The sequence below is a fragment of the Sus scrofa genome, chromosome 8 (assembly GCF_054392235.1).
Source record: "Sus scrofa isolate SSC_HxYL_T2T_F1_AM1 chromosome 8, Sscrofa_HxYL_maternal_Yorkshire_Landrace_v2.0, whole genome shotgun sequence".
In the NCBI taxonomy this organism is placed as follows: Eukaryota; Metazoa; Chordata; class Mammalia; order Artiodactyla; family Suidae; genus Sus; species Sus scrofa.
Window position 1 is genome coordinate 103,278,789 of NC_139390.1, and position 15,802 is coordinate 103,294,590.

The 15,802-nt window shown below is 38.1% G+C and overlaps 2 protein-coding genes across 38 annotated transcripts in view; one reads left to right on the forward strand and one right to left on the reverse strand.

The window, feature by feature from the left end:
* Positions 1–15,802, forward strand: part of MFSD8 (major facilitator superfamily domain containing 8) — a 449,919-nt gene that overhangs the window by 292,610 nt on the left and 141,507 nt on the right. The window lies entirely within an intron of this gene.
* The window catches only part of LARP1B (La ribonucleoprotein 1B), a 103,745-nt gene that overhangs the window by 62,306 nt on the left and 25,637 nt on the right, over positions 1–15,802 (reverse strand). For all 37 annotated transcript variants that reach the window (XR_014812997.1, XR_014812996.1, XR_014812995.1 and 34 more), the window contains 2 exons: positions 12,831–12,975; positions 4,011–4,185 (listed from right to left, as the gene is read on the reverse strand). Coding sequence is in view for 23 of the 37 variants with exons in the window: in XM_084972893.1 (XP_084829019.1) it covers positions 4,011–4,185; positions 12,831–12,975 (320 nt within the window). In the remaining 14 variants the exon portion in view is untranslated. The remainder of the gene's footprint in view (positions 1–4,010; positions 4,186–12,830; positions 12,976–15,802) is intronic.

Here is a 15,802-nt window from a genome sequence, read left to right on the forward strand (position 1 = left end):
TAGCAAACATTTCTACTAGACATGGCTATCTTACAACCTAATGGTTTGTGTCATCAATTGATACATAAAAAGAAGTACAAATGAAAAGGTTTGGGCTGCCAATATTAATACAAAATTTTTATAGGAATGGAAAAAACATTAACTCCAGAAAACTCTATTCCTAATACTATAAATCATCTGGGTTCATGCAGTGAATAAAGCTCTAAAAGTAGACTAAATCCACCACCCTAGTGACTGGGAGAACTAACTAAATTAGTACGCATAGTTCATGTACACACTACAACTGTTTCTGGCACAAGGCAGAGGAATCAGTCTCTATTATTTTTAACACCGAAACTGAGTCTTTATAAACACCTACTTAAGTTTATCAATCATCTCTAAATGCTCTTTAACCTTGAATAATGTTTCTACCATGAAGTCGTGGGTTTCACAACATTCGTGGCATTTGTGCTTATAAACAAAATGACATTAAAATACCAAAGAATTTGGACAAGAAAATTTAGAACAATCTTGGTTTCTGAAGGGTGTTCATCTTGGAGTTCTCGTAGTGGCTCAGAAGAAACGAATCTGCCTACTATCTCTGAGGATGCAGGTTCCATCCCCAGTCTCCCTTAGTTGGTTAAGATCTGGTGTTGCTGGGGTTATGGCATAGACCGGCAGCTATAGTTCCAATTTGACCTCTAGCCTGGGAACCTCCATATGCTGTGGGTGCAGTCCTAAAAAGAACAAAAAATAAAAATAAATAAAAGGGTGTTGACCTTATAATTAAGCCATACATATGTTCCGTGTGGTTTTCTCTGTCTTTTCTCTTGTCATGAAAAGATTTTAAACGATATATGTGTATATTTTAACAGTAATGGCAAAGCCCTAATCTTCCAAAACCAAATGAGTTTGAATATGTATGATTAAACTTACAGAAATTAGACACATACTTTGACACTAATTTGTGAGAACCTAGAAAAAAAGGTGTTTTTAAACAAAATTGTTATAAAAACAAAAAAACCACCAAAAAAGTTTTTTCTTTGCTGTATTTATTAATTGAAAATTGTCAACATGATTCTCCAGAGATAAATATTTCAGAATATCTAGTATGACATTTTATCCACCTTCAGGCACAGCTCTGGGTAACTATATACATTGCCTTAAAAAGATTATATATTTCATATGTGGCACATTCAAGAATACTTCTGGATGCCAACTTTTCAAAAGAAATCCCACAGCTTATTCAATAACCACTAGGGACCCTCCTATTTTTTTAAAGCCAAAAACAAAAAAATTAAGATTGTCAGGTAACTGACCTTTCAATTTTGGTAAATGAAATTCTTTTACCTAAGAGTTGATAGCATAATACTGTAGTATCCATGAGGAAACGGGTTCAATCCTTGACCTCACTCGGTAGGTTAAGGATCTGGCATTACTGTGAGCTGTGGTGTAGGTCGCAGACCCAGCTCAGACCTGGCGTTGCTGTGGCTGTGGCATAGGCTGGCAGCTACAGCTCCGACCTGACGCCTAGAGCCTGGGAACTTCCATACGCCGTGGTGTGGCCCTAAAAAGACAAAAAAAAAAAAAAAAAAAAAAGAAATTTACCTTTCCCATAATCAACCATTTCTGGTGCATTAAGTTCTTCTGCACAGTGCAAAGGCCATGCCATGTTGGACAATTCAACCTCCTTAGAGGGAAAAAAAAATGGAAATTTTAATTCTTTCGATAAAAAGGACCAAAAATGTTGAAAGTACACATTAGAGGTCATGTTTTTAAAATTTAAAGTCTGGAGTTCCCGTCGTGGCTCAGTGGTTAACAAATGTGACTAGGAACCATGAGGTTGTGGGTTGATACCTGATTTTGCTCAGTGGGTTAGGGAACCGGCATTGCAGTGAGCTGTAGTGTAGGTCACAGACACCGCTTGGATCTGGCATTGCTGTGGCCGTGGTGTAAGCCAGCAGCTATAGCTTCAATTGGACCCCTAGCCTGGGAACCTCCATATGTCGCAGGTGCAGCCCTAAAAAGCAAAAAAAAAAAAAAGTCTTCTCTTTTGACATAAAAAGAATATAGATAAAACCTCACTACTTTTCTCTACCCATAGATTCAGATTATAACAATCTACATTGACTACCCTTATTTCCATTTCAAAATCTTGGTGACATACTACTCTCTATTGAATTTAGGAAACTAAGGCTTTCTTATCAGAGAGCAATTATTAATATCAGAAATGGGGAACATATTAATTTACATATTTATTCCTATGATACAATGTGAATCAGTATAACTCTAAGTACACTCCATCTTTCCTCATGGCTTTATTATTCATCTAGTATCTGATGTATAACCTAAAGACAATAAAAACTGATATTTAAATATATGTTGACTTGTTTTAGGCAATATGTATGTGCATGTAAATGAGTGTATATTAAAAAACACACAAAAATATACAAACATTGTGATTTTATTCTTGTAATTTTATTAATAATACATAAATGGTTAATGGACAGGCATCATCAACTTGACTGACCTATTATTAGCTACCCCGTGGAAAAAGTATTTTCTATTTTACCAAACTCACCTAATGCCTATTCATAAGAAGGCTTAAAATGTCATCTTGGACCCCAAGTTTATACAATAAATTAAGCTAACTTATACAATCAGACATTCTTTAAAAACCCTAAAAAATGTCACTTATAAGTTCTTCAACTTTACAACACTTGCCCAAGTTGCTTGCTAGGCTAGGTTTAGAGGCACAGAGGGCTGACAATCAAAGAAACACTAAATAAAAATATCTGTGAGACTATCTACCAGTGCTTTATTGATGGCAAGTCTCTATAATGGTGTATCAAAAATACATTTGGAAGAGTAAAAAAAAAATACTCTCATCCATTTCCTCAGTTTTTTATCCCTTAGTGTCCACATTAATAAATTTTATAGTCCATGTGAAATATTATGACAACATGTGAGTTATGCAACGTATACTATACTGAAGAGCAAATCAAATAGCAAAGGACCTAACAATCTGGGATATTTCACTCAAGCCTCTCTATCTGTGCTTTATTGATCTAGACACAAGTACATAAGTTTGGAAGGAAAAGACAGAATCTTTCAATATTTCCAGAATGATAATTAACTTTCCCACCATGAATAAACGTAGCACATGCAGCCCAGGCTAATAACACACAAATGGGCAGCTGCTATAAAAACAACAGTAGTCCTCTGGTCTGTCACCATCATCACAAAGGTGTTTATCTCCACTGTAGTGTTGGCCCAACCTCCTCCACAAGGAGTTGGTAGTAGACATTCTTGCATAGAAGTCTGGTCGTTTTCATTCCTGCAGCACGATTTTGTTCCAATGTTTATAATGATATTTCAGTGAATCACCTATTCCTCTGTATATTCCGATCAAATGACATCCAAGAGCATCAGCAGATCATCACCCTGACTGAAAAAAGTTTAAGCACACATATTTTTTTTCCCAAGAGGGAATGTCTTAAAAATGATCCAGGAAAAAATTCTTAACATTAAAGCAATTTTTGGAAATTCTAAGTATCACCAATTCTTTAATGTATAATTAAAATAATTTCATAAGAGATCTCAATTCTGCTATAGAATATAGGTCATCTTGTCTTTTCAAGACAAAGTTGAAGCACTTTGGAAAAAAAATTAAAGGAAAACTATCCCCATTCTACAGTATAAGACTTTTAGACTCTTCCAATCTTCGAGGGGATATTAACACAATATATTTATAATAATCTGGTAAAATTAAAAAGATAGGTAGAAACTCCACATGTGACAAAGCACACAAAAAATTTAAGAGTAAACAGCAGAGCTCCACTCATAATTCTTAAATCTGTATTTAATTAATAACGTTCTGTGGAAGCAACACGAATACAATTTAAAGCATCAAAAGTCACTGAGTTATCTTTAATTTTCCCATTAAGTCTAAATAAAACTTTAAAAAAGACAGGTAAATAGCACTAAAGAGCTCACTGTTAGACTGTTTGCTCTATAAGGAAAGCTGTTACCTGTATGTGAACAAAAGGCTTGGCCTGGTACGAACTCTGGGCAATCAATCAGCTGAGAAAGGTCTGTCTGCGGCACGCTACGTGGAGGAGGACCCGGAATTGGCCATTTTTCTGGTTCTATTTTTTTTCTCATTTTCTCGTCCACGATTTCCACTTCTGTGCTATCTTTCAGGGCCTATAGATAGGAATTTTGAGCTATTAAATAAGTTTCATTCAAAAAATGTTTTTAATTGTACATCCTATACTATAGTTAAATTTTAACGTTTCTAAAAATATCCATGAACTACTTAGAACAAATTTTAAATCATTTGCCTCTAAAGTAACAAATATCCTTACTTAACATGCAGCATGTGATCTGGTTTTCACAATTAGAATAGTCAACTAAGGATCAACTAGAAGCAAACAACTTTTACTACAAATTTTTTTTTTTTTTTTTAAGGATACACCTGCAGCATACAGATGTTCCCAGGCTAGGGTTGAAATCAGAGCTGCAATTGCTGGCCTATACCACGGCCAAAGCAATGCGGGATCCTTAACCCACTGAGCGAAGCCAGGGATCAAAACCACATCCTCATAGGTACTAGTCGGGTTTGTAACTCGCTAAGCCACAAAGGGAACTCCCACTTCTACTAGAATTTTTATTGTCAGGTTTTCCCTATCATATTTCCTTTTGTCTTCCTTATCACCAAATAAAATTTAGGATTATATTCAATTATTGTAATAAATGACACCATTATTGAATAAACACACACAGATTCCTCATAACACCCTGTAAGTGTAAGGTAGGTATCATAGGTGAGGAAACTAGGCTCAAAGAAATTAAGTAACTTGATAAACATCATAGACTTAGTATGAGGTTATGATACCAGGACTCAAACCATTTATTATCTGTTCATCACTAAACTCTTAGCCACTGGGGATATGGTGTCTCTGAAAAATAAATGTTCTATAATTTAAGGATAAACTAAAACTAAATTTCTTCAAAAAAGAAAAAAAAAAACAACTAGAGCCTTAGTGATCTGAATTTTAATAAAATTCAAGGGTATTCACATTTAGAAATTAGGAAAAATACAAATATAACAACTCAACATGGACTTCCTGTTGTGGCAGAGCGGAAAGAATCCAACTAGGAACTATGAGGTTGCGGGTTCCATCCCTGGCCTCGATCAGTGAGTTAAGGATCTGACATTGCCATGAGCTGTGATGTGTGTCACAGACGTGGCTTGGATCCTGCGTTGCCATGAGCTGTGGTGTAGGTTGCAGACGAGGCTTGGATCCCGAGTAGCTGTGGCCCTGGTATAGGCCAGCAACTATAGCTCCAATTAGACCCCTAGCCTGGGAACCTCCATATGCCACAGAAGCAGCCCTAGAAATGGCAAAAAAGTCAAAAAAAAAAAAAAAGTTTTTAGAGTAATGAACTGTTTGGAGGAGCCTTACACAATTTTCAAAACTCAAAACTGAACACCTAAGACTCCTAAATTTTACAATATGTTATTTATACCTGAATTTTTAAAAAGGAAAAAAAGATAAATAATCCTTGGAGTTCCCATTGTGGCTCAGCAGTAACAAACCCGACTAGTATCCATGAGGATGCAGGTCCAATCCCTCACCTTGCTCAGTGGGTTAAGGATCCGGAGCTTCCGTGGGCTGTGGTTTAGGTCACAGATGTGGCTCAGATCCTGCGTTGCTATTGCTGTGGTGTAGGTTAGCAGCTACAGCTCCGATTTGACCCCTAGCCTAGGAACTTCCACATGCCATGGGTGCTGTCCCAAAAAGACAGAAAGAAAAGAAAAATAATCCTTAAAACCATAGGTTTAAAATATTCAAAATAATGTTTTGTAAAAAAGCCTGCCAATAGTGTTGGCTAGGATGTGAGGCCAATCAAACTCTCAATGGTGGTAGTTTTAAGCAGTTAAATACTTTGGAAAAATGTTTAACAGCATATATAAGAACTAAGCTTATATCATATAAATATAATTTATGAAAAAATAGTTATATTCATACAATGGATTACTACTCCAAAAGAGAAAATAAACAACTGCCACACACCAGCAACATGGATTAAGCTTTATAGAAAAGAATTCAAATAAACTGTTTGATAATAAAACAAGTGAGGGAGCTCTCTGAGGAGAGCAGTGGTTCTGACTATGACAGGATACAAGGGAGCTCCCTGGGATGCTGAAAAGCCTATCTTAATCTACGTGGCAGTAACAGAGGAATATACATAGGGGGAAAGTCATCTATAATCTTAAAATGTATTGTCATCTATAATCTTAAAATGTATCAGAAATTATAGTTATGTCTCAATTTAAAGAAAAATTTTCAAGAAAAAAATTAAAAGTTCTCTATATACATCTATCAAATGATCTTACAATACATGCTGTTTTTATAAAAGGAAGGGGCATAATAGTATATGTAGCAAAAGACAAACTATCTCAGGAGGAATATACAAAAAACAAGTAACACCAGCTGCCACAGCAAGGAAGATTTAACTAGTTCATTGTTGGTGAAGGATGAGAAGGAAATTTTTCACCATATACCCTTTGAATTTTTTTTTTTTTTTTGGTCTTTTGTCTTTTGTCTTTTTAGGGCCACACCCATGGTATACGGAGGTTCCTAGGCTAGGGGTCTAATCAGAACTGTAGCTGCTAGCCTACGCCAGAGCCACACCAACACGGGATATCTGAGCCCTATCTGTGACCTACACCATAGCTCACGGCAACACCAGATCCTTAACCCACTGATCAAGGCCAGGGATCGAACCCACAACCTCATGGTTACTAGTCAGGTTCATTAACCACTGAGCCATGATGGGAACTCCTACTCTGTCAATTTTAAATCACCAGAAATTAATTTGTTAAAAAAAATAAATAAATTGAAGAAAATAGAGAGACCAGACAAGGGAAAAGCGGTCATTTAGGCCTTAAAAGACTCATGCAAAAACTTAAAGACAGTGAGTTCCCACTATGGGCCAATGGGATCGGCAGTGTCTCTGTAGCACCAGGACACAGGTTCAATCCCCCGACTGGCACAGTGGGTTAAAGGATCTGGCATTGTCACAGGCACAGGGTAGGCTGCAATTGCACCTCAAATCTGAACCCTGGCTTGGAAACGCCATATGCCTCAGGGAGGCCAAGAAATAAACAAAAACAAAAACTTAAAAAGATGTAACATACACAAATTAAGGAAAACTAGACAAAACAGAGTTAGACATATTTTTACTAAAACCAAATCTTGAACTCCTAAACAATGAACTACAGTATACAGTCAATATTTCTGGGTGACCAAGGTTTTTTCTATTATTTTTGGCCCCTTTCTTAATGATACCTATTATGAATTACCACCAATGCTGAAATATATATCCCTAGTTCCTGGTCCTATGATGAGTACTAGGACAAAAACCAGCATGTGAAAGACCTAGATAAGAAGAGAGCAGCACTTGGAGTTCTGTTGTGGTGCAAGAGGTTAAGGCTCTGGTCTTGTCACTACAGTAGCTTGGTTTGCTGCTGTGGCTCAGGTTTGATCCCTGGCCTAGGAACTTCCACATGCTATGGGGTGTAGCCAAAAAAAAAAAAAAAAAAAAAAGAGAGAGAGAGAGAGAGAATGAGAAGAGAGCAGTGAACATTCTGTGGACCTACAAGGTCAGCCAATTTGGGAAACAAAGTTTCAGATGAGAGTAGTGGGCAAAGTTATAAGGACTTCACAGTTATATTAATTTCTCTTCTAAGTCCATATAGTCTATGACAGCCTTAGAATTATTTGTTCAATTATAAAAACTAGAAAATTAACGCCTGAGGAGATTAAATAACTTGAAATACAGATACAGAACTGATTGGTTGCAGAGCCAGGGTCAACTGAATCTAACAACAGACAACACAAATAGTTCTCAGTTGTGGAGCAAGCATCAAGAATGCAATAAGGTGGGAGTTCCAAGGGGGTGCATTGGTTTAAGGATCTGGCATTGTCACTGCTGTAATGTGGGTTTGATCCCTGGTCCAGGAACTTCCACACACCGTGGGTACGGTCAAAAAAATTAAATTAGAATTAAATGTAAATATAATGCAGCAATTCTCATCATGGAGCAGCAGATACCAATCTAACTAGTAACCATGAGGACAGAGGTTCAATCCCTGGCCTTGCTCAGTGGGTTAAGGATCCGGCATTGCCGGATGAGCTGTGGTGTAGGTCACAAATATGGTTTGGATCTGGCATTGCTGTGGCTGTGGCGTAGGCTAGGCACTAAAGCTCTGATTCGACCCTTAGCCTGGGAACTTCCATATGTTGCTGGTGCGGCCTTAAGACGACAAAAAAAAAAGAATGCAAAAGCTGGATTTATCATGTGATCCAGCAATTCCACTCACTTCTAGGTTTATACCCAAAGGAAATGAAAAAATTTTTTCAGAGATCCATGCACTCTTGTGTATATTACAGCGTTATTTCACAGGAGCCCAGATAGAGAGACAACTATCCATTAATAAATGAATGGATAAGAAAGATGTGGTATACCTACACAACAGACTATTATTCAACCATGAGAAAGGAGGATACCCTGTCATTCCTGGTATCTTGAACACATTACATGAGATAAATACAATGGGGAAAATACTATATGATATCACTTATATGTGGAATCTAAAATCAGACTTGCAAAAAAAAACAAGTAAAATGGTGGTTATCAGGGGATGGGGAGGGGCTAAGACTGATGTTGTTTAACGGTACAATCTTATAATCAGTAGCAAATAAGCCTTAAGAGACCTAAATCACAGTACAATACTATGGACAAATACAGTGTACTATAACTATGTTAAGTGATAAAGCTACATTAGCAATCATATTACAATATACACATATATCAAAGGAAAAAAAAGAATGCAGAAAGGTGAAAAATGAATGGGAGAAGAGAAAACAGATTCAGTAAGCTTGGCTGTGTAAATGCACTCAAAAGTATATTTTGGGAGTTCCTGTTATGGATTGGTGGTAACAAGCCTAGTATCCATGAGGAGGCCGATTCGATCCCTGGCCTTGCTCAGTGGGTTAAGTATCCGGCATTGCCATGACCTGGTGTAGGTCGCAGATGTGCTTGGATCCTTTGCTGCTATGGCTGTGGCACACGCTGGCAGCTACAGCTCTGATTTGACCCCTGTGTATTTTGCTTCTTTTGAGAGTTTTTTTCAAGCAAAGAAAGACTTGACCATATCCAAATAAATATAGGAAAAAGCTAGTAGAAATGGAGTGAAGATCAAAGGAGTGATCAATAGAAGGATATTCTTTTTTTGTTTTTTTGTCTTTTTGTCTTTTCCAGGGCCACACCCACAGTATATGGAGGTTCCCAGGCCGTGTCTACAAGCCGCGTCTACGACCTACACCACAGCTCACAGCAACACCAGATCCTTAAACCACTGAGTAAGGCCAGGGATCAAATCCGCAACCTCATGGTTCCTAGTTGGATTCATTAACCACTGAGCCACGACAGGAACTCCCCAAAGGATATTCTTGAAAACTAACAGTAACAGCAAATTCTTACTTAGAGCTTAATGTGAAGGCCAGATACTACCATTACACATTTCATACTGCTGACAACAGTATGATACGTATTGTTGTTACAATTTCTACCTTAAGAAGTCTTAGGACACTTCCTGAAGTCACAAAGCTAGGAGGATATGTATGTAGGTTCTCGAGTCCATGCTCTAAATCGCTATCTTTATACTGCAAAGCGTAATGAAGCCCTTACCTTCTAAGGGAAAAGACATCTTTCCCACTGTAATAAATGGCAAGTAAATAATGAATGTTAAGTGAATGCAGGCCTATGCTGTTCTAAATAACCACGCTTATGTATTTCTGCATTTCACTGAAACTAGTATTATTTCTTACTATAAATCAGCCACTATGTATTAATAATGCTAACCAAAATAGTAATGCGAAAATTGCTCTTTCTACTATGAACACCATCATAGTATCTGCTCTAGGATAAACTTTGCAAGAAAAAAATGAGTTTTCTTAAAATTACCATATACAGAAACTTTACTTAAATAGTGTCTATGTGGCATTCCCAGTGTAGCACAGCAGGTGAATATCTAGAGCTGCCTCTGTGGTGGTGTGAGTTCAGTCCCTGGCCTGTGAACGTCCATGTGCCATGAATGTGGAGGCGGGTCAAAGTGTATATAAATAAATATAATAATGGCATTGTTTGAAGTAATTTTTTTCATAAAACAAAAAATGGCTATATTTTTTTAAAAAGCACTAGTTTATAGTGTTTTGAAAACCCAGACTTCCCTACAGCACGTTTTTATTTTATTTATTTTATTTTTTTTTTTTGTTGTTGTTGTTGTTGTTGTTGCTATTTCTTGGGCCGCTCCCACGGTATATGGAGGTTCCCAGGCTAGGGGTCCAATCGGAGCTGTAGCCACCGGCCTACACCAGAGCCACAGCAACGCGGGATCCGAGCCGCGTCTGCAACCTACACCACAGCTCATGGCAACGCCGGATCCTTAACCCACTGAGCAAGGGCAGGGACCGAACCTGCAACCTCATGGTTCCTAGTCGGATTCGTTAACCACTGCGCCACGACGGGAACTCCACGTTTTTATTTTTTTGGTCTTTTGTCTTTTTAGGGCCACATCTGTGGCATATGGAGGTTCCCAGGCTCGGGGTCTAATCAGAGCTATAGCTGCCAGCCTTCACCAGAGCCACAGTAATGCTAGATCCGAGCCCCGTCTGCAACCTATACCACAGCTCACGGCAATGCCGGATCCTTAACCCACTGAGCAAGGCCAGGGATCGAACCCACAACCTCATGGTTCCTAGTTGGATTCGTTAACCACTGAGCCACGAAGGGAACTCCTACAGCTGGTTTTTAAAACATTTGCTAAAGTAGTCAAAGATAGGAGTTCCCATTGTGGCTCAGAAGTCAGCGAACCTGACTAACATCCATAAGGACATGGGTTTGATCCCCGGCTTTGCTCAGTGGGTTAAGGATCCAGCGATGCCATATGAGCTGTGGTATAGGTCGCAAATGGGGCTCGGATCGTGCATTGCTGTGGCTCTGGTATAGGCCAGCAGCTACAGCTCATGTCAGACCCCGAGCCTGGGAACCTCCATATGCTATGGGTACAGCCCTAAAGAAAGACAAAAGATTTAAAAATTAAAAAATAGTCAAAGATAACTCAAAGGCCGAAAAAAAAAAAAAAACTTGTAAACTATATTTAAAGGACTTGTATCCAGAATAAGGAAATCTTACAATTCAATAACTTAAAAAACAAACAGTCCAATAAAAATAAGCAATGATTTGAACAGATATTTTAACAAATAAGGTACACTGATGGCAAATAAACACATAAAAAGATGCTCAAAGTCACTGGGAAAACATAAAGTAAAACCACAATAACAAACTTACTCATTATTCAAAAAATTGATAATACCAAGTGCTGATGAGGCCATGCAGCAAATGGAAATGCTCATACAAAATGGTGGCATGCAAAATGGTTAAACCCACTTTGGACAATAGGCTGGCAATTTCTTATAGTTGCACATATACTTACCACACATTCCAGCAATCACAATCCTCAATATTTACCCAACAAAACTGAACACTTTGTATATACACGCAAAGACCTATGCTTTACTCCTAATCTCTAAAAACTGGAAATAATATAAATGTCTATCAACAAATGACTGAATAAATTGTAGTAGCTAATACTAGTCAACAGGAAGAACAAACTACTGACACATGCAACAACATGAATGTCTCTCAAAAATACCATGCTAAGAAATCAGAAACAAAAGATTATAAACTGTCTATTTATTTCCATGATATTCTGGAAAATGTTTTACAACTAGAACAAGAAAATCAGATCTGTGATTCCCAGGTGCCCACATATGGATAAAGGGATTGGCTACACAGAGGGCACAGGGTATAAGCCTATCAAAATTTAGAGAACTATATAGCAAAAAGAATAAATCTGATTGTATGCATGTAGGGAACAGCAAACAGAATATTGAAAGCATTTCTGAAAAAGAATAGACAAGAAATTTAACAAAAGCATCAAGAACACAACCTGAGTTCTTATGTGGTGCAAGAGGGTAAGGATCCAACATTGTCACTGCTGGGAAGCTCAAGTCCCTACTGTATCATGAAGACTATTTTAAATTAGCCCGTCTGTAATATAGGAAATATTCTCAGGTTTTTAATAATGGGAATATATGCTATTTTATAGCAACCTAAAGAATAAAGGACCAAGAACACCCAAGAAAGTTCAAGTTTGTATTGCAGTTCAAGCCATCTAAGAAGGACCAGGTTAAAAACAGGCAGAAACATCGTTAGTAATTCTTTGAGGGGTTTCCAAGGTTAGACATAAATATTTGGGTTTACAAAACGGGGAAAAAAAAAAAAAACCACTTTGAGATGCAGTTAAGCATTAGGCAACAACAAACTGTTTTTACTTTTTCCTTAAAATTGTTTAATAGGAGTTCCCGTCGTGGCGCAGTGGTTAACGAAGCCGACTGGGAACCATGAGGTTGCGGGTTCAGTCCCTGCGCTTGCTCAGTGGGTTAACAATCTGGCGTTGCCGTGAGCTGTGGTGTAGGTTACAGACTCAGCTCGGATCCCGCGTTGCTGTGGCTCTGGCGTAGGCCGATGGCTACAGCTCTGATTAGACCCCTAGCCTGGGAACCTCCATATGCCGTGGGAGCGGCCCAAGAAATAGCAACAACAACAAAAAAGACCAAAAAAAAAAAAAAAAATTGTTTAATAGACTATTTTTTAGAGCAATGTTAGGTTCAGCAGTTTTATAAGTACAGGCTGTTTTGTAGATAAATAATTACCTCTAAAATGAGATTAAGGTTTGTAGTGAGAGCTTGAACACGGTGAAAACCAGCAATCAGGGAAATAGGTAAGAAACCTTGCTTATCCATCTTTCTTCTCAGAAAGAAGTCCCGTTCCAAGTTTTCTATACTGAAATAATATTCACTGAAAAGAGAATAAGTAAACATAAATTTTATCAATTTATTCAACAGGAAATTAAAACATCCACTACTCATATCAATTGCTATAAAACTTTTATTAATAACATTTATATTTAATACAACATAGATAGGGTAGATACAATAACAGCCACTGATTATCTCCTCAAAACTAACCTCTACTTAGATTAGCTTGACCTAAATATAAACAATTAACATCATAAGCATTATACTTTATTTTTTTGCTTCTTAGGGCCACACCCGTGGCATATGGAGGTTCCCAGGCTAGGAGTCTAATCCGAGCTGTAGCTGCCGGCCTACACCAGAGCCACGGCAACGCTGGATCCGAGCTGCGTCTTCGACCTACACCACAGCTCACGGCAACGCCAGATCCTTAACCCACTGAGCAAGGCCAGGGATCAAACCCACAACCTCATGGTCCCTAGTTGGATTCGTTTCCACTGCGCCACGATGGGAACTCCATAAGCATTATACTTTAAAATAGTCCAATAATTGACTTTCTTTTGCACATCCAAGGCATGTGGAAGTTCTCAGGAAAGGGATCCAATCCCAGCCACAGCTGTAAACTACATTGCACACAGCTGCAGAAACAGCAGATCCTTAAGCCACTGCGGTGGGTCAGGGATTGAACCTGTGCTCCAACATCAACCTTAGTCGCTGCAGAGACAACACTGGATCCTTAGCCTGCTTCGCACAGCGGGAACTCCAATAACTGACTTTTTAATGAGTTAACTAAGCGAAAAAATTCATATGAAAGCTACTTTAACTTGCTTCTTTTAAACACTAAATAACAAAGCTCAGCACAAGTCAACAGAGTGCCTTCCCACTTTTTCTAATCACTGAGAATAATGGTTTACCGGAAGTATTCTTTGTTAAGTTTACAGAGTAAACTGGTTTGTCTTGTTTTCTAAATTGTCAGGGTACTGAAATTGTTTAATACTTCTGAACCCTAGCAATCAGTATAATGCTTAGTAAAAACTGAGTGAATACATGGGCATAGGTGCACACAACTTTATATTTGAATGATTCAAGATCTCCCCCTTTGATATAAAAGGCATTAAGAATAAACAATATAGCTAAACAAAGAATATCTACAACACCATGAGGCATATAAATGAATGAAAAAACAAACAAGTAACTTACACACCTAATCTTCTCTAGGAAAGTACAGAGAGAAATGTAAATGGACAAACTGTATCATCAATGCCAAGTTCCAAGATATAAGAAAATATGAAGGATACATCTAATAATGGCACTTGATAAACCTCTGTTTAAATTACAGCCTGCATATAAAAAGTGAGAACAGGAGTTCCCGTCGTGGCTCAATGGTTAACGAATCCAACTGGGAACCATGAGGTTGTGGGTTTGATCCCTGGCCTTGCTCAGTGGGTTAAGGATCCGGCGTTGCCCTGAGCTGTGGTGTAGCTCACAGATGCAGCTCGGATCCCGAGTTGCTGTGGCTCTGGCGTAGACCAGCAGCTACAGCTCTGATTTGACCCCTACCCTGGGAACCTCCATATGCCACTGGAGAGGCCCAAGAAATGGCAAAAAGACCCCCCAAAAAAAGTGAGAACAGGGAGGGGGAGGGTGTGGGGTGGATGGGGAGCCAGGGGTTAATAGATCCAAACTATGGCCTTTGGAATGGATTAGCAATGAGATCCTGCTTTGTAGCACTGCGAACTATGTCTAGTCACTTGTGATGGAGCATGATAACGTGAGAAAATAGAATGCATACATGTACGTGTAACTGGGTCACCATGCTGTACAGTAGAAAAAAAATTTCATTGGGGAGTAACAATTAAAAAATAAATAAATTTATCTGACCCTAAAAAAAAAAAAAGTGAGAATAGGATTCTAGACAGACAGGACAGTAAAGTAGAAAATGATAATAGAAAAGAAATACATGACATCAGATGATATGGAAAACAGTTTAGAAACCCTATACTATTTCCAAATCACAGAAAATATTTTCAGAGATGAGTGTCAAATTAGGAGAAAGCACACCAGCTTATATATTTGGATGAAAGGCTGGGTAACTAAAGATATCCTTGAGTTATTTAGGTCAAATTCTGACTTTGAAAAAATAATTACCTATATATAAAAACTAGCTTTGAGGTACTTTTCACTGAGTGGGAAAAAAAGTCTTATTGCATAAATGTAAATGCCCAAGTTGTTTATTTAGACTGTAATATTTATCCAACTATCAAAGTGCAAACCTCTCTCATATCTGTGAAATACTATTAATGACTTGTTAACACTAGTGAATCATTTGCTCTTCTTAAACACTGAAGAAAATTTCTTGAAGTAATGAACATTCTGATTTTTGTTACACCTCAAAATTCCTTCTCACAGTGCCTGGAATGTGGTAGGCACATAATACACATGTTCTGGTTTTTGTTACATTTCAAAAGCCCTTTGGAGTTCCCGTTGTGGCGCAGTGGTTAACGAATCCAACTAAGAACCATGAGGCTTCGGTTCGATCCCTGGCCCGGCTCAGTGGGTTAAGGATCCGGCGTTGCCCTGAGCTGTGGTGTAGGTTGCAGACATGGCTCAGATCCTGCATTGCTGTGGCTGTGGCATAGGCCAGTGGCCACGGCTCTGATTAGACCCCTAGCCTGGGAACCTCCATATGCAACGGGAAGCAGCCCTAGAAAAGGAAAAAAAAAAAAAAAAAAAAAAAGCCCCTTTATGCTGCCTAAAATGGAGCAGGCACATAATACATATACTTAAATTCAAAATATTCAGGCATTAAGACATCTGATTTAGTCACAAGTTAAAACTGTTCTTGGACAAAATATTTCTCTGAATCATTA